Source organism: Octodon degus, unplaced genomic scaffold, assembly GCF_000260255.1.
Source record: "Octodon degus isolate 3935 unplaced genomic scaffold, OctDeg1.0 scaffold00120, whole genome shotgun sequence".
Classification (NCBI taxonomy): domain Eukaryota; kingdom Metazoa; phylum Chordata; class Mammalia; order Rodentia; family Octodontidae; genus Octodon; species Octodon degus.
This window is the reverse complement of record NW_004524696.1, coordinates 8,794,070-8,813,264: the sequence shown is the minus strand read 5'-3', so window position 1 is coordinate 8,813,264 and position 19,195 is coordinate 8,794,070. Positions and strand designations below refer to the sequence as shown.

The window sequence follows — 19,195 nt, the reverse complement described above, 5'->3', positions numbered from 1 at the left end:
GGTAGATGCAAAGACACCCTGGTAGATGCAAAGACATATTATCCCTAGAATTTACAAATTCATCCTGGAAGTCAGCCACCGGGTCTTTCTTCATGCAGTAGTAAGCTATAATATGAATAGACTTGATGCACCTATTTTAAAAAGTAACCCAAACGTCACATTCCACAACTGGTTCACAAGTTACCTATTGATGTTACATTTGCCAAAAAACTACCAGTCAACCAGCATATGAACTATTCTCAAGAACAAAGTCTTCACTTCCCTCAAAAAATGTTGTACATTCACAATAGGCAAAAGTATAGCAGAATTTTTGAACTTAGGAAAGACATGACATTGGCCTCACAAATGGTGAAGAGAAACAAAATCATATTGATACTGCCATTATATCATGACCATAAGACTGACACTAAAGCTGGGTGTGGTGGTGCCTATAATCCTAGCACTCAAGAGACTGAGGCAGGAGGAGCCTGTGAGTTCAAGATCTGCCTGTACTATATAGTTCCACACTAGTCTGGAGTACATAGGGAGACCCTGTCTCAAAAAACAAAAATTAACAAAAAGATTAATACTGAATCTTTAACAAAAATGAAGCCAGAAATGGTCACATTTTACAACAAAATAAAAGGTGAAATAATGTTGATAAGTTGTGCAGCAACTATGATGTCACTCAAAACACAAAGCATTGCCCACTAGCTGTCTTAATCCTAAAATTGCTAGTCATAAATGGTTTCGTAGTTTACAAAGAAAATAACAAGTACAAAATATAATGGAGAAATTTTCTTAGAGCTTTGGGACTGGAATTGATAAGTGGTTAAGTTATAATAGAGGAAGAAAAATACATTCCTTCCCAAAGAACTGCACAAAAGAACTCAGGTACAGAACTGTGAACAAGTGAAACATCACAGAACCTTCTAAGAAAACAGGACAACCAGCAAGATGTCAATTATGTCCCACCAAAGAAGACAGGATGTACTACCAATGTGAGCGACACTTGTGTATGGAACCTGCTGTTCTTATGTGTGAAAACTGCCAAAGATGTGATATTTGAACCAAAGATTATTTTTGTGCTAGTGTTATTTGTATTCTCATTGTAGTTCACACAGGAATTTATTTCTGCTGTTATTTTTTAGACTGTGTAAGCTAAACAACTGATGTAGAAAATGTTGATGTTTATTTAAAACAGCATATATTTGATATTTTGATATTCTTCCTGCGAAGTAGACATTATATAATAGAAAGCTCCTTACAAAAGAGGAAGGCAAGCGATGACAAGTATGGCTTGCCAGCAGGAAAGGAAAGCTAAGCACATGTGCTATCAGTGTAAGACTTGTATATGGAACATGATGTGTCACTGTGACAACTGATTTAGGTGTGATAAATGAAGCAAAAATTATTTCTATAAGTTTTGTTTATATTTTCATTGTAGTTTACATACAATGAATAGAAATAAATAGAAATTTATTTCTGCTGTTACTTTTCACATCTTACAGAAAGATAAATGATGTTGAAAATGTTGACATTTATTCTGCACACATTACATACTAAACCTTTAATATTTTTTTTCAAAATTTTATTAATAAACAGATAGCAATGAGACAGCTTCAAATCAAATCGAAAGTACAGTTTCAACAAATAATACACTGCATATATTCTTCTTAGTGGTTAATTGCTGTACAAGATGCAGACTTGAGATCCTATTTACAAACACCATTAGAACAAATCATTCTATTCATTAAGAGAATGCAACTATATATCTATCCTAACCACTTTGAATACACAGATACAAAATGGACATTCATCGGTATACCCCATTTTTTCTAAGTTCTGTTATTGAATATTATAGGTGTGTAAACTCACAAAATATTCTAAAAGAGTCCAGTAGCCCATAATAGCATTGGGTCTTCTGTTTAACTGGCAATGTCAGAAATTATTGACCTGAGTCCCCCACAGCTCAACATAACAACATGGCTTTACTTCCTATATTTCGTCTTCATTCTTTTCTACTAGATGGTTAAGACCAAGGTAAAGCAGGACCTGTGCAACAAGAGTTGTAGCTTCTTGGTCTGAGAAGGTCACTGAAATGCCCTCAGGATTTATCCCGAGATCCTGTACCTCAGATTGGAGAACCTTTGTCAGTGCAGCCATGTGGATGAGTCATGGCCAATGCTTGGCCAATGTGCTCTCTGTGAAAGCCTGAGAGAGTGTTTTCTCTCCATGTGACTCTCCTTAGGCACACTCTACGTCATCGATCACTTTCCTCTTTGGCCCCATAATCTTCTTGATCAGAAAATTTGGGACACTACCAAGGTACGTGACATTACGGTACAAGTTCTCATATGTCCTGAGTCTTAATTGACCTTAGAAGGTTAGGGCCAAAATGTTGGCTTTCCTTGTAGCCCTCCTTTTTCTCTAATTTTGGTCTGCAAACTTAGGTTGTTAACCATCCAGAAGACAAGCGTATTGAAAGGAAGGTTTTTTTGTTTGTTTGTTTGTTTTTGCGGAACCAGGGACTGAACTCAGGACTTCGCGCTTGCCAGAGAAGCACTTTATTCCACTGAGCCATCTCCCTGGCCCCTCTAAACCTTTAATATTAAAAAAAGTTGAAGGAATAAATCAGATCTAACTTGTACAATAAATATAGGGAAATGGGAAAAAACTGTTCAAGACAAAAGAGAAACTAGGATGGGGGAAGAAGGGATAAGTTAAAAAAATATATATATGTATGATAGTTATACTACTAATTTCTATTAGTTCATTGAAGAGTCTGTGCTTATTTGATCAATTTTTATACCTATATATCATAATATGAGCAATAAGATAACAATACACAATGAATGTATTTTACTCTGTCTTGTTCTGAAGTTTTGTATCATTATTTTTACTCTTTTTGTTTTTTCTCCCTGAAATTACAAAAAAGATTTGGGGGAAACTGCAGAACTCAGCTGATGTAATAGATATTAGGTGAATGCTCAGTTACGCTACACAGGTAACCAAAATAAGGCACAATCAATATGCTCTTGAAGAAAGAAGTTCCTTGGATACACACAACACACACACACACACACACACACACACACACACACACACGAGGCTAATCAACAGGGTGCTGACTGCCAAAATCTCTAAATTTGCAATGCAGCATTTTAAATTCTACTTTCCAAGAAAACAATCACCCGTATTTTATAACATTACAGTTTCAGTGCCCCTTTTGTAATTAAAGAATACTTTCAATGTTATTTTTTTAAAAAGCTAGACACGAATGGTATGCATGTATATATCCCACTTATTTAGGAAGCTTCAGACAAAATGATTCTAAGTTCAAGGTCAGCCTGGGCAATGTAACTACACCTTGTCTCAAAATTTAAGAAACATGTAGCTCAACAGTAGAGTGCTTTTTCCCAGAATGTGCAAAGCTCTAAAAGATCCCCAATATGGAAAGGGAGGACAGAGTGGGAGAGAGAAAAGGAAAGAATAGAAGAATGAATCAGTTGAGTCAGAGACTAGTACAACAAATGCCTTCAAGTATGCCAAGCCTAACACACTGCCTTCATAATCAATTAAGAACTTCCCTTGTGAAGGGAAGAATAGGGAACGGAAAAGAGGTATGGGATGAGTGGTAGGGGGCAATATATATATATTGAGGGCCAGGGAGATAGCTCACTGGACTAGGAACATCCTCTTTCTTAAAGAAGTCAAAATAAAAATCTTAGGAGAACTTAAATAGGAAAGCAAAAGACATACATAGAGTTATCTGGAAAAACGAGGCATAAAGCATATTTGTCCTTTGTTCCGATTCTAATAGCAAAAGCATGTTAAACAAGGAAAAGTAAACACAAATAATAGAAACCACACATAAAGGAATGTTAAATAAATCTTAAAGTATAAGCAAAATTCAATGCATATTAATTGCTGAGGCAATGACTTTTGTGCTTTTCAATTATTATCTTCATGCATAAGTAACAATTTTTTTTTCTGTATTTTAAGGAAGGGTCTATAGTGTGTTCAGGGTCTCATACTAGATCAGACCGTGATTCTCCTCCTTACAGCCTCCAAGTGCTGGGATTACAGGCATGTGCCACCATACCCAGTTTCATAAGTAACAAATTTTTAAAGTTGCAAATTTTTTTTTTGAGGAACTGGGGATTGAACTCAGACCGTTGCACTTGCCAGGGAAGCACTTCTTCCACTGAGCGATCTCCCCGGCCCCTAAAGTTGCAAGTTTAAAAAAAAAATACTGGGCCACGGAGATATCTCAGCAGTGTAAAACATCTGCCCAGCAAATACAAGGACCCAAGTCTTTTCCCCAGTACTGCATATCATGCCAGCACATGTTGGCCTGTGCCAGCCCTTTGACATGCCAGCCACTGAACCAGATGTGGCGGCACCTGCCTATAATCCCAGCTCCAGGGAGGCTGAGACAGGTGGCTCACTACGAGCCTGAGCTGTATGAGCGAGACCCTGTAGCAAATAAATAAATAAATGTAAAAAAAAAAAAGATACTGCTATAGCAACAGAAATGAATACAGAAGGCAGGAATTAAGAACAGTCTTACATTAAATAGAGATAATTTAAGGATTAACCAACTAAGAGAAAAGTCAGAAAATACGGTTGGGGCAAAACCATACATTAATATAAGTAAGACAATTAAGGCAATGGTCCTAAGAATTTCCATCAAGTTGTTGAAAACAGCAGTTAATGAATAATTCTCACTCTAATTCTATATGCTGCTATCTGTGAACTAAGCAACTACATTGAGGACAGCAATATGTAATACTGAAACCATGTTTGAAATACCTGTCATTTTGGTCTTTTAAATGCTTACTGCTTCTAATGTCATAACAATTATTGCTATACTCTCCTTAAAGTAAATGTTTATTTTTTAAAAAGTAATAAAAGAAAACAAGGAGACAAGAAAAAGAAAATTGTCACAGGATTGTCCTGCTACAATGTTGTATGTGGTTTGATTTCTAAATTTCTGTGTAAAAATGTGTAATTATTCTTTCACATTCCATAGGGATTTAAGTTTTAGAATATCCATGGTTGTTGGAAAATAGCAGTTCCATTTTATGTCTAAGGTGTTTGATATTCAACAGTGATGTTAAGCTTAACTGCCTTAATGATATTGTTAAAGGGTAATAATATCATTAAGCTTCTCCTCTGCATGTTTAACAACTAAAGTTTGCAGATCAAAAATTAGAGAGACAGATGGGTTAAAAGGATAGCCAATATTGTGGCCCTAGCCCCTCAAGGTCAGTGAGGACTCAGGGCATAAGAGAACATCTGCTGTGACATTCTATAACTCAGTGGTGTTCCAAATTTCCTGATCAAAGAGATTATGGGACCACAGAGGAAAGTGATCGACAATGTACATAGTATGCCTAAGGAGAGTCACCTAGAGAGAAAAAATTCTCTCAGGCTTTCACAGAGAACAAATTGGTCAAGCAAGGGCCATGACTCACCCAGATGGCTGAGACTGACAAAAGATCTACATGGTGGTGTACATGGTTGCAGGGTAAATCCTGAGGGAATTTGACTGACTTTGTCAGATAGCAAAAGTTACATTTTTAGTTATACAGGTCTTGCTTTAACTTGGTCTTAACCATCCAGCAGAAAAAGTGTAACCATGAGGTATAAAAAGTAATACCATAGCTGTAAAAGGCTCAAGTCAACAACTTCTGACAATTACCAGTTGTGCTGATAACTCATTCCTATTATGGACTATTAGACTATACTGGGCTAGTTTGCTGAATTCAAGTACCTACAATCTTTGGCCTGGCATCAAGTATGAAAAGGTTCTTTAGAGACTTCTCCAAGTACAGCTTCTCTAACTGCAATGGAACACCCATCTCCAACAAAACAAAAAAAAAAGGGGGGGAATATGCTGGGAGCCACGGAAGGTAGTAAATTGATCAACTGTGTGTAGGTGGGATTAGGCATCAGTGCCCAAAACAAACAAGCAACCTCAGTCCTGAGATAAACATCCTGTCTCATTAAGGTCAGCTATTAGTCGGTAGGCAACCTTGTATCAACTAACTTTGCAAAAGTATAAAGGAGTTTTGTTATGGAAAAAAAAAATTATATATTATATATATATATGTATACACAAGATAGGATAGATATACAGCTACTTTCTCTTTGTTCATTGAGAAGAAAGGTTTGTACTAATGTTTAGACAAGATATCATGTCTGCATCTCGTCCTCTGAACAACTACTACGAAGTCAATATGCAATGTATTAATTATTGTAATTGTTCTAACCTGTTTTGAAATTGTTTCATATTATCTTTTTATTACAATGAATTTTAAAAATTTAAAAGAAAACAAAAAATAAAAAAAGAGCCTTACACCCCTGAGTTCAATCCCTGGTACCGCCAAAAAAAAAAAAAAAAGAGCCTTACACAAATTGTGAGATTACCACCTCCTTACAGAAATTCACTATTACAAAAAAGACTACAGAAATCAACTACTATTAAAAAAGGACATCCTGGCCAGGCATGATAGCATACAACTGTAATCCTAGGACTTTGGAGACTAAAGCAAGAGACTCGCCATTAGTTCAAGGCTCACCGGGCCTATGCAATGAGTTCAAGTTAGCCTGAACTGCATGAGATTTATCTCAAAAAACAAAAGAAAAATTTTTTAAATTTAAAAAGACATTTAGCAATATTTTCTATGTGGTAAACTTGCATAGGATCTCCCAGAGACCCAAATATGGATGTCCTCATGTAGGGTATAAGGAAACTTGTAGGAAAAGCCAGACATCACAATCTACCAGGCACTGCAACACTCCCTAAATAGTGGGCAGAGAGCCGCTGCTTGCTCTGGTCCCATCCTAACAGCAACACATCCAAGAACAAGCTTCAAAAGTCTCACACAGACCCCAAGTCCTTTAAATATATCCCAGCACGAAGCTCAAAAATATCTAAAGGAGAGCAAGCCAGATAGCTTGGTAGACTAAAGCACCTGCCAAGGCACAGCGCAGGGGCCAGGGTTCTATCCCCAGCACCACATGCTGTGCAGGCCCCACCCACAGGTACCATGAGACAGTGATTGAGACTGGGCATTGTGGCGCGTGCTTATAATCCCAGCATTTGGGAGGCTAAAAACAGGAGGATCACTACAAGTTGGATCTGTGTAGTGAGACCCTGTACTAAATACATTTAAAAAAATTTTTTCAATAAAAATAAAAATATCTAGAGGAAAACACCAAACCTAGCTGTCGTAAAACTCCATGTCCAAATTCACACAAAACAGCAGGAAAATATGACCAGAGAACTACAAACACACACATGAATGCAGTGAGAGAAACAATAAGATGCTAACAAATGACCCAAATTGTAGCTCTATTAATGAAAAAGGCATTGTTCATAATGGAACAATACTGCACAGGATTAAGAGCAAGCTAGACACAGCAGAAGAGAAGCCTGGGAACCTTGGCACAACAAGAAAGGGAGAATGGTAGAAATTGCAATGGGAGAAGTATGGAACCAGTCTCAGGGGCAGTGGGGAAGTGGTAAAGCAAAACAATCCCACAAAACTTTCCAATCCAATGAAAATTACAAACCCTCAAATTCAAACTTGGCAGAACCAGCAAAAGAAACACAAAGCAAGACACACCATAATTACAATGCTGGAAACATAACCCTAAAAATGATGAAAAACATACCATTGGAGAAGATGCCAGGAAAGAGAAAATCTTTAAAACAATAAAGGGGAAAAAAATATATAACAGAATTTTATACCCCACAAAATTAATTGCCTAAACAGAAGCTTTTTCAGAGAGAAAGCATAGAAAAAGAATTATTGAAAGAGACCATTAAAAATACATGAAAAAAAGTTCTGCAGGCAGATTTTAAGATGAAAATATACATCAAGTCAGATTTGGCCCACCTTTAGTCTAAATATTCAAAAATTTAAAAAGCAAGATCCAATTACATGTTATATACAAAAAACTCACTTAAATATTAAGTACAGAAAGTCACTTCATAATGAAAATGAGGTCAACTTCCTTACAAACAAGAATTCTAGATTTGTATGCACTTTGAAAATTTCTCAAGTTCACCAAGCAAAAACTGATAAACTTGAAAAGAGAATCTAACAGAAAATTATAGCCAAACACCTCAGTGTTGGTCTCTCTCAACAATTCATAGAATAAGTGCACAAAAGTCAGAAAGGATGGAACAGACTTGAACACCATCAACCAACCTGACCCAAATGACATTTATAAATACCTCACCAAAGGAAATACATACTTTTAAAATACTTATGAAACACTTACCAAACCAGATTTTATGCTGAGTCAGAAGCTAGTCTCAATAAATTTAAGTAGACTAAAATGACTACCACAAATGGTCTCTAACCAAAGAAAAATTAATAATCTGTACTACAGTATCTGGAAACCCACTGAAGTTCTATAAACAATACACTTGTGAATAACCTGTGGGTCACAGAAGAAATCACAAAGAAACTATACCACACATACATACAGTCTCTCAAGAGGAGACAGAAGCATACTCAGCTGATACACAATTTTTAAAAGCTTCCCAAGCAAGCTAGTATCTAGTATCTAGATACCTTAAGTAACTCATTCTAACCTATGACAATCCTGGTCACAGAATTCATTCCCTGATTCTACTTACAGTTGCACAATCATGGAGCAAATTCTGTGACCAGAATTATGGAACAGAATTAAGTTCATGAACTGAGGTACCACTGTATTCAAAAGGGCAACAGAGGAGATTAAGAAACAGATGAAAATCCATGTGTGATAGTACAAGCCTGTGATCCCAGCACTCAGGAGACTGAGACAGAAGAAATAGTGAGTTCAAGACCAGCCCCAACTATATAGAGAAACCTTGCCTCAAAAAAAAAGCAAAAAGTGTCTGTGAAGTTCTATAATAAAAAATAAGTGAATTTACAGAAGACAATTGAGCTAAACAAAACAATGCAAAACATGAAACACTTCCAAGAAGAAACCCAGATTAAGAATTTTATTGAAAGTATGGGCTACAGAAGCAACAAATGTGAGAACAGTATCAGAACTGGAAGACAAGATTGCTCTCAGAGGGGCCAGCAAGACAGCTCAGTGTACTAAAGGGCCTGCTTAGGCAAGCTTAGGCAACTGTAGAGACCATGGTTTAATCCCCAGCACCAATGCCATACCAACCCCTCCCCCAGGGCGAGATAAGCCAACCAGAACCCAGGCATAGTGGCACATGCCTATAATCCCAGATCTGGGGAGGCAGAAAGCAGGAAGATCGCCACAAGTCCAAGCTGTGTAATGAGACCCTATAAAAACCAAATACATTAAAAAAAAAAAAAAAGATGGTTCTCAAACTAGTCATTCAGAGATACCTTACAAAAGGCAAGAGAACATGAAAAATGGATTCAATGACTACTAAATAATGTAGAAAAGACTAACTTAAGAATAACTAGAATTAGTGAAAAGAAGACAGCACAAATGGCATAAAAACCTCATTTAGAGAAATATGTAAAATATGTTCCAAATATAGTGAGACCCTGTACCAAATACATAAATGAAGGGGGAAAAAAAGAATAAAGATATGTACTTTAAAAAAACAGAAAGAAAGAAAATAAGCCAGGTACAGAGATGTATATCTATAGTCCCAGATATTTAGGAGGCTGAGGCAGATGGAAGAACATTTAAGCCTAGGAAGCTAGCCTGGTCAACACAGCAAGAGCTTACCTCAAAAGACAGAGACAGAGAGAGAGCAAAGAAAGGGAGGCAGGAGGTTGGTTAGCTGGGGTTACAAGTAGCAAATTTTGTTCTATATTCTGCTTCAATAGCAGGGGACTAATACACATCTGTGTTCTCTCAGATGTTCAAGTCTACATTATCTACAAATATCACTTAATCACACTATTCCAGATGAACTTGTATCTACCTTCAACCCACTCAGCAAAATATTCCATTTTCAATCTTGGCTTCAAATAAGTATCCTGCTTTCTTTCCACATGCATTACTTCCAAAAGTTGTCTTATTTTAGACTGTTCTTTAACAACTGACTCTAACCAAACACTTCTACTTTCAGGATCTCTCCTGTCCTTACACTTCCCAAGTGAAGTTTTGATCATGTTTTGTTATTTCAAATGTTTCCCTACTTGAATTTCACTTTTACTCATACACAGCAAAACTATCTGTGAAGCATTCAGGTGTCAGACTCTTCCCTGACTACAAGTAGAACAGTGGAGAGTGCAAGACACTGAGATTTTGGTCCCCACCACATTCAAATGGAGAGAGACAATCAACAAATAATATCAGGTAGTATAAATATAAATGCTCTAGAAAAACCAAAGAAAGTATGAGAGCAAAGAGTACAAGGGAAAAGGCAGCATGTTACAAAGAACAAATCCCACAGGAGCATATCTATACAGAGACCTATAATGGACTCTCTTCTGAAATTAACAGTATTTATCTACCTGAGAGCAAAGATTAACTCTGGCCATTGAAGAGAATCCTAGTAACTATCAATCTTTCAATATCTGTCTTTTTCTAAGTAAAACTCTGGTTGAACGTCTAAAATCTGCAGATTAAGAAATTGAGCTCTTGGGGCCAGTGAGATAGCTCAGGGGTCTAAAGTGTCTGCCTAAGCAAGTGCAGAGACCATGATTCAATCCCTCGCACAATATGCCACGCCAGCCCCACCCCCAGGGTGGGCTGAGCTGGCCACCAAAAAAAAAAGAGAGAGAGAGAAAGGAAGAAATTCAGCTCTTCCTAAATATTCTGAACCAAATTTTTTGCAAATTTTAAAAATTCAAAGCAAATACTGCCCTTATTTCTACAGTACAAATGAAACATGCACAGAATTACCAATGACTACAGAGACAGATAGCAATGCTTATTTAACATTTTGTGTGTGTGTGTGTGAGTGTGTGTGTGTAACTGGGGATTGAACTCAGACCCTCACGTGTGCCAGGGAAGTGCTTATTCTATGGAGCCATCTCCCAGGCCCCTTATTTAACATTTTTAAACGATTTGCCAATCATATATTATCAATGTTATATGGATAGAATTATAAAAAAAAAAAAAATCAAGTGTTTGAATATGACCTTCATTTTCAAACATCTGTACTACATAAGTTTATAAATCAATAGAAAAAAGAAAATCTATCATATCACAAATGCATGACCATTTACTATCAAATTATACTAGGACATTAAGTTACAGATTTCTTTTGCTATCTCAATAAATTCAAAACACTGCCCTCAAACATCAAAAACAAATACAGTATTTTTATCACTAATGACCATAAAAGTCTCCTAAGTGTGGTTTTAAAAATTTGAACAGCCTAAATATCTCATTCTCACAAAGGCATAAGTGCTAAAGATATTTTCACATATTAGGTATTAGCAACTCCCACTTTGAGAAATCTTAACCATTCTTTAAAAACTCTTCAAATCTCATTCCAAAGGTCCAAATTAGCATTTCTACCATCATTTCCTTAATTTCCTATCTATATCCTCTTACCTTTATTAACTCCTGGCAGCTGTCAAGTCCAATATTCACAAGAATGCTTTTCACCCTTTTCCGCACCTTTCTGATGTTGTCAAGATTTTCCACAGGCATTTGAAACATTTTTGAAATTTTCCTTAACAAGAAAGGAAAAACTTTAACATAAATAATACATACATGAAAATAATTTTTTTAAACATTAGGACAGTTTAACACACTTCTAGGAAAAAAATAGTCACGTGCAAAAGAATGAGGCTACACAGGATCCTTCCTTACACCATATGCCCAAAGTGGATCATACAACTACATGGAAGAGTAAAACTACAAAACTTATTTTTTTGAGCTAGGTATATTGGGGAACATAGTGGTAAATGAAAAATCAGAAAATTCAAGAATTTTCAAGAATTCACAGAAACATACTAATGTAACAAGAAAATTTAGGCATAAATATTAATGGATTTAGATTCAGCAACAGATTCTTAGATATGACATCAAGAAGAATCAGTAAAGAAAAACAATACGTTATTAGACTTTTATCAAAATTAAGAATATTAAAAACAAAATTAAGAACATTAATCTTCTAAGGTCGCTATTACAAGAGCAAAACTTCCACAAAATGGGGAAAAGTATTTTCAAATTATATTCCTGATAAACTTATATCTGGAATATATAAGAAAATCTTAAGACATTTTTTAAATAACCCAACTTCAAGATAAAGAATCTAGAAACTTTTTCCAAGTAGAAACAGATGGCCATGAAGCACATTAAAGATGTTCATCATCACTAATTACTCTGAGGAATGGATAAATTTCACATTATATAAATTATATCTCAAGAAAGCTATTTTTAATATATCTAAAAAGGAATTAAGCAAATTATATGGTACTTGGCCAGATTAGAAGACACTGACATGATGGAACACAAAAATACAGAATATAAAAATCACCAGAGGTGGTGATACATGATCGTAATATCAGCATTCTGGAAGGCTAAGGCAGGAAGACAGCAAATTAGATCCCAGCCTGGGCAACTTAAGGATTTAAGAGGCTTAGAAGATCCTGTTCCAAAATAAACTTTTAAAAGGGATAGGCAAATGAAGATGTGTGTAGCTCAGTATGAGGTCTTGGGTTCAATTCCTAGTACCACCACCACCATCACCAAAAAAAAAGTAACATTAAGAAGTATGTGTAAGCAAGGTGTGGTGGCGTCACCCTAGCATTTGGGAAGCTGAGGCAGGAGGATCATAACAAGTTCTATAGGCTTGGTACTTGTTGGAAAGTAACAAATAAATACACTTTTTTAGGGGGAATGAAGATATTCTTACATTAGAACATGGGGAGTGTTGCACAACTCTGTAAATTTACTTTTAAAAAAATCAGTAAATTTCACACTTCTAAAAATACATCATGGGGGGCCAGGGAGATGGCTCAATGGAATAAGCACTTGCCTGTAAACACAAGGGCCTGAGTTCAATCCCTGGTTTCGCAAAAAAATAAAATAAAATAAAAATAAAAATACATCATGGGCCTGAGGATGTAGCTCAAGTGGTGGAATGCTTGCCTCTTATGCTTGAGCTCCTAAGTTCAAGCCACAGCATCACCAAACACAAACAAAAAAAAAATATACCTTTTAGAGGAAGAACTAAGGAGCTGTACAGATTGGAGGAAAATAAAAATAACTGAACAGTAAAATTAAAGATTTTTAAACAATATAGTATAACAACAATAACACAGCATGCAATTTTTAAAAAATGTATCAGTTATTTAATTAGGTTCTTAGTAAAAAAAAATTAGAACATTAATTTATGAGGATAAATTCCATTTGTCAGAGCAAAAACGGATCACAGGTAGCCCCAGAGCTGAGGAACACCTTTGATTTTTGCTAAAATCTGTGAGTCCACCGCTTTCTGATCCACCTTGTGCTGCTCTGAAATCTGGTAACTCTCTTTCTTGGTGTCAAAGATCTCGCCCTCCTGGTGTCTGGGCTTCTGCAGCTTCTTCTTCTTGAAGTAAGCATCAGTGAGGTGTTTGGGGATTTTCACTTTGCTGATACCAATTTTTGTAGAGGTGGCAATGACAAATTTCTGGTGTGTTCTTCGTAGAGGAACACAATTAAGACTAAGAGGCCCAGTCACAAGAAGCAAGCCACTGTCCAACTGTTTCAGGAAGACCACTCTCTTGCCTCTGTGACACCCGGTGCGGATGATCAAGATGGTGCCAGGAGTGATGCTAGCTCAAAGTTTCCTCACATGCTGACTGAAGGGTTTCTTGCCATGGCTCAAGAGTTTTCAGGGTACATCTTCAGCAGGGTAGTACCTAGGCATTTTTCGAAGCTTAACCATCCTGCTACCTCCATTCGTGTTCCCACTGACCAGTTTTGTGACCACAGCAAAAACTTTCTCCTTTTTCTTCTCAACCTTTGATTTAGCAGCTGTGTACTTTCGCTTGTAGAAAGCCTTTCTGGAATACATGGCAGATCGGGAGTATTTACCAATTCCTCTAATCAGGACAGGATTTCGGCTGCAGTGGGGCTGTCCCTTGTTGGAATTTTTTGCCTTCTTCACCTTACCCTTTTCACCAGTACCACTAGCAGAAGCCTTCTGGGCTTCGGGTTTCTTCTCTTTAGTGTCTGGCTTCTCAGTTTTTTCACCGGCCATCTTGGAAGATGGGAAAGAGCAAATTTTTTTGTTGTGTGTTGTTTTGTTTTGGCGGTACCAGGGATTGAACTCAGGACCTCGCGCTTGCCAGGCAAGCACTTATTCCACTGAGCTATCTTTCAGGCCAGCATGCAATTCTAAACTAAATCATTTTCCTACAAATGACACTTTAGAAAGACTCACAGCCAGGTGGGTGATAAATGCCTATTGCAAGTATAAGCCCAGCCTTGGCAATTTAGCAATTAACTGTCTCAAAATAAAAAAGAGCTGGGGATGAAACTCAGTACAAAGGCCCTGGGTTCAATCCTCAATACAGGAAGAAGGCAGACAGAGAAAAGAAGAGATAGGATAAAAAAGGAAGGGAGAAAGAAAAAGAAGGAAATAAAGTGAGAGAAAGAATAGACAAAATTTCAAAAGGGTCTAAAATTAATTGGTGACAAGTGGGTGTGGTGGCTCAAGCCTGTAATCCCAGCACTCAGGAGGCAGAGGCAGGAGGATCATTGTTAGGGAGACCAGCCTGAGCTACAAAATGAGCTCAAGACCAGTCTGAACTGCACAGTGAGATCCTGTCTCAAAAAGACTAATATTAAATACAATAAATTGGCATACTGATCTTCTGATTCTGATGGCTTTGTTTCAGATATATAGGAGAATGTTTTTGTCTATAAAAAAGTAACATTTTGAATAATGTGAACCTTGTTTGGCAACTTATTCTCCAATGATTCAGGGATAAAAAGTTCTTTGTACCAAATCATCCAAAAAACTGCAACTATCTCAAAAAAATTTCTTACCTTGTATAAATTATAAAAACAAAAAAAGTCTGCCTCAATGGGTGTTGTGGCACATGCCTCTATCCCAGCACTTGGGAGGCTGAGGGGAAATGATAACTGCAAGTCTGAGGCCAGCCTGGGCTACACAGTGTGCTCAAGACCAGCCTGAACTACATGAAAGACCTTGTCACAAAAAAAGTAAATAAATTTTAAAATAAAAACTAAAAAGAAAATCCACTAGTCAAACTCTAGTGATAAACATTTTTAATTTCCTTAATAATTAAAACAATAGGGGCCGGGGAGATGGCTCAGTAGAATAAGTGCTTGCCTGGCAAGTGTGAGGGCCTGAGTTCAATTCTCGATTCCGGAAAAAAAAAAAAAAAAAGAAAGAAAAAGAAAGAAAACAATAATATAAAACAGTTAAGTGTCAAATTTTTACAAATAATTTTCAAAATTATTTTCTTGATTGATAAACAGGAATAAATAAAAAATTCACAACTTCTGAACATTTAAAAAGACAATCTGGCAGAATCTCCCAAACTTTAGAAAATAGGAAGTCATAAATTACCTCCCTACTACTTGAAGCTCCTACGCAAGAAAAGACTGTGGCCATATGTTATTGTCCCCACTACCACCACCACCAGCACCAATACACCCTCTTCACTGTTTTTGTTTTGCATACCAGGGTTCCAACTCAGGACCTTGTGCTTCCCTTCCCCTACTGGACTACACTCCTTAAGCTAAGAATCATACTATGTACAAAGCAAATGTTCACTAAATGAATGAGATACAAAATAAAATAGGGTCAGAACTACAGATGTGTAAAATATACAATGGAGATTCAAAAGAGGGAAAGGCTGTATTTAAAGTTGGGGCCCAACACATTCCATGCAAAAGAGGTGAAGGAGGGAATATCTGAATATATTATTTAGCAAACCTTAAGTAAAAATCAAAGAGGTAGACTGGAATTAAATAAGAGGGGAAGCAGAGAAGATTAACATAGGAGAGATGTATTTTTGAATGAGAACAGTTCTGAGTCGGTCTAGAGTAGATTTTCTTTTCAGACAAGTAAACCTAGGTGGAAAGTGTATCACAGAACTCTGAGGAGGATCATTAACATTACAAAAGTCAGGATACAAAAGTCAAAAGAAATGAAGTAAAACCCAATAAATTTAAAAATAATATGCACTAATCTGGGTTCCAGCCTTCCCAAAGTTAACACTCTAAAAGAAGAGCCTCATGATCATGACTCTCACACAATCTGTTTCAAAAAAGCTTGCAAAAGGTCACTTTAGAACTCAAACTGGCTGCTCTGGCCAAAACAAGGTATAAAAAAGTTTGGTAAGATGTCTACTCACTCTACCATTCTTGCTTCTACTTCCTCCTGGGTGCACTCTGAGAAATAAGAGTGTGACTCTCACAGTGATTCTCGCACACAGGAGTTAACAGAAATGATGTATCAAAAATCCAGCAAGTTTCAAACAGATTCTATAATTAACTAGTTCACAGCTTGGAACTCGGGCTAAGGAACTAACTGTCCATCTTTACTCATCTTCCATCTTTCTTCAACTTTGATTCCCAAATGTAATATCCCCCATTTCCTTATCATTGTTATTACACCAAAAATAAGCACGGATATCCCTTTTCGTTAAAAAGGGGTGTATCTCTTTTTTAGCAGTTCAGTATCTGCTTTGGGAAAACACTGTGACACAAGATTCACAATCTCCAAGAATACTTTCATGACGACGCACACATGCACCCTTATTCTTGCTAATCGCTTTGTTTTGAGCCACTCCTAAAATACAAGATTCCTTACAAAATGCCCACTGGACTGACTAGAAAAGAAATGGTGCGCTGTTTTCACTGCATATGTGCTCAGTAAGACCTGTATTTCACCACTATGAAATAACTGCAAATGCAGCTAGCTGCAGCTCCCTGCTTCAGCTCATGGTAGCAACTGAACTACCACAAAATTCCAATAATGTATACAAAAAACTCCGAAAAGGTATTCAAAGAGTTTCTTGTTGTTGTTGTTGTTTTGGTATCCCAATAATGTAAGGATACTTCATTATGCAAAATACTCTAAAAATATAAGTCATTCAGAATATAACTTTCTAAGACACAATTTTAAGTTTTAAAACAATTCTGAGATACAACAGCACAACAGTCCCAGCACAGGTTCTGGAACTACCTTAGCAAAATCGGTCCATAACTTCTTAGCTCTGTAATCTTAGGCAAATAACTGTTTCATCTGAATTTCAATTTTCTCATCTGTAAAATCAAGAGTGTAAGCTACTTCATGGCTAGCTGTGAGAATTAAAGAGTTAACACAAGTTAGCACTTCATAGCACTTCAAAGTGTTATACCAAAAAACTAATACCAAAAAAACTAAACGTAGTATCCTAATTATTAGAATATTGGGATTCCTTTTAAAGCAATTTTTAACACAGAATATCCGAGCCATATAGGGAAGCAAATTTCAGAAGGTCTAGGTTCAAATCACCAGATCTCTTCCTAGTCATGTCACCTTCAGCTACCTGCATTTTCCTATGCACCACACTGTGTGTAGTGTAAAGTCCAAATGCTAGAGATTTACCTCCTCAAAGTGTTTAACAATCATACTTCAAATTTTACTTAAATTTAAAAGGTATACCAAAATTTTCACGATCTCTTCAGCTACAATTCTTTCCATAACTCTGCCATCATCCACCATAAACAAAGATTACCAAAATGTCTTCATCCAGTCCTCACCTTCCTCCCATCTCTCAACCAGAAGGACCTTCTGTCCTCCTTAACCCTTCCTGCTCATTCTTTCTAAACAAAGATCTACTGAGTCTACATAAGGACCACTGGCTCACTGCTATATTCAGAGATACCATCTCTACCCAAATAGTAATAAAAACCTAGTAATGTTGCCAGCTCTCTACTAGTATCTCATACTTAACCTAACCTCCAAGTCAAGCTGAGTACATCCTCTTCACAACTATTTTTTATACGTTACCCTTTCTTACTAGACTTGAAGCCACCGTGGATGAACCACTGTCACTCAACAGCTCTCGCATCACTGCCAACCTATGCTGTGCTCATAGTGCACGCTTCCCAGGCTCCCACAAACAGCTGTTTCCTCACCAACTACACAGGCAGCAACCGCCTATTCTATTTACATATAACGAGTCTTAATAGCACTCTGTAAATCTTCCACTGTTATTCAAAGAAGATATTTAAAATAATGCTTAAAATAATTACGTATTGCTCTGAAGCCATCGAATATTCAGTTTCAATATTTGCTGTCCCTAGGCCAAATGTGTGTAGAAATTTCCTAAGTGGCATACATTGTAGTCAGCTATGGCGGATGCAAACTTAAATTTCAAAGACAGGCTGTGTTGATCATCAACCTTCGACACTCATTTCAATATCCAGGATTAAAGGACAGAGATTTGCCCTCAGTTGTTCTTCAAACGGATCTTTCCTTCAATTCTACCTGCATCCCCCTCAATACCCCCGCAGGCCCTTACCCCGGGGACCAGAGAACCCCGCCCCCCGCCGAGGAAGCATTTGCTTCAGGACCGCCCGGATCCCGCGAGGGTACCGCCCGCTGTGCCGGTCTCCCCTTCCCTCGCCCTCCCGCTCGAGATCTCTCAAGCGCGTCCTCTCCCAACCATCCCATCTCCTTCTCTGGCCTCGTTCCTCTGTTCTCCAGGGCCCCTCAGCCCAGTCCCCTTTTCACACACTCTCCTGACCCCGCCCCTCCCCCTCCCCCCGGGACGGCCCCACTCCCACGTGACCGCCGGGCGGGGCAGGCGGGCAAGGGCCTCAAGCAGAGCTCTAGGAACATCCCGGATTCCGGAGTCGCCACCCCAGGGCGGCCGGCGGGAAGGACGGCGGGGTGGGCGCGGAGCGGGCAGAGGTAGAGAAGGCGGGGCGCACTGCAGAGTGAACATCCAGGCGGGGCTGGCCGCGGCGCGGACCACAGGACTATAGGGAGGTGTCGCTGCAAGAGCCAGGCCAAGCCATACGTACCGCTGGGCGCGAGGAGCGCCGCGTCCCGCCGCCGCTCGCAGCGCCGCCGCGTCGTCCGCTCTGCGAGGCGGGACCCCCGCCCCGCACCCCGCGCCCCGTCCCCGTCCCTCCTCCCGCGCGCCTGAAAGGGAAGATGGCGCTCAGCTAGCTCAGGAAGTGACGTCCCCTCATTTACATGCCGACACAGCCAGCCAATGAGCGAAGTGTGTGCTTAGGGGCCCCCAGGCGCTTCCCACGGCCCCTCTGGGGCCATAGGCCACGCCCCCCAGGCTCGAGG

At 38.2% G+C, this 19,195-nt stretch overlaps 1 protein-coding gene across 3 annotated transcripts in view; it reads right to left on the bottom strand.

The window, feature by feature from the left end:
• The window catches only part of Adnp2 (ADNP homeobox 2), a 35,204-nt gene extending 16,247 nt beyond the window's left edge, over positions 1 to 18,957 (bottom strand). For 2 of the 3 annotated variants that reach the window (XM_023700062.1, XM_023700064.1), the window contains exons 1-2: positions 16,257 to 16,315; positions 11,488 to 11,608 (exon numbers count right to left, since the gene is read on the bottom strand). In XM_023700062.1, the coding sequence (XP_023555830.1) occupies positions 11,488 to 11,608; positions 16,257 to 16,264 (129 nt within the window). In that variant the 5' untranslated portion in view covers positions 16,265 to 16,315. Of the gene's footprint in view, positions 1 to 11,487; positions 11,609 to 16,256; positions 16,316 to 18,918 lie in introns of those variants that run through there. The other variant, XM_023700063.1, reaches the window with a different exon arrangement.
• Between the last annotated feature and the right edge of the window lie 238 nt (positions 18,958 to 19,195).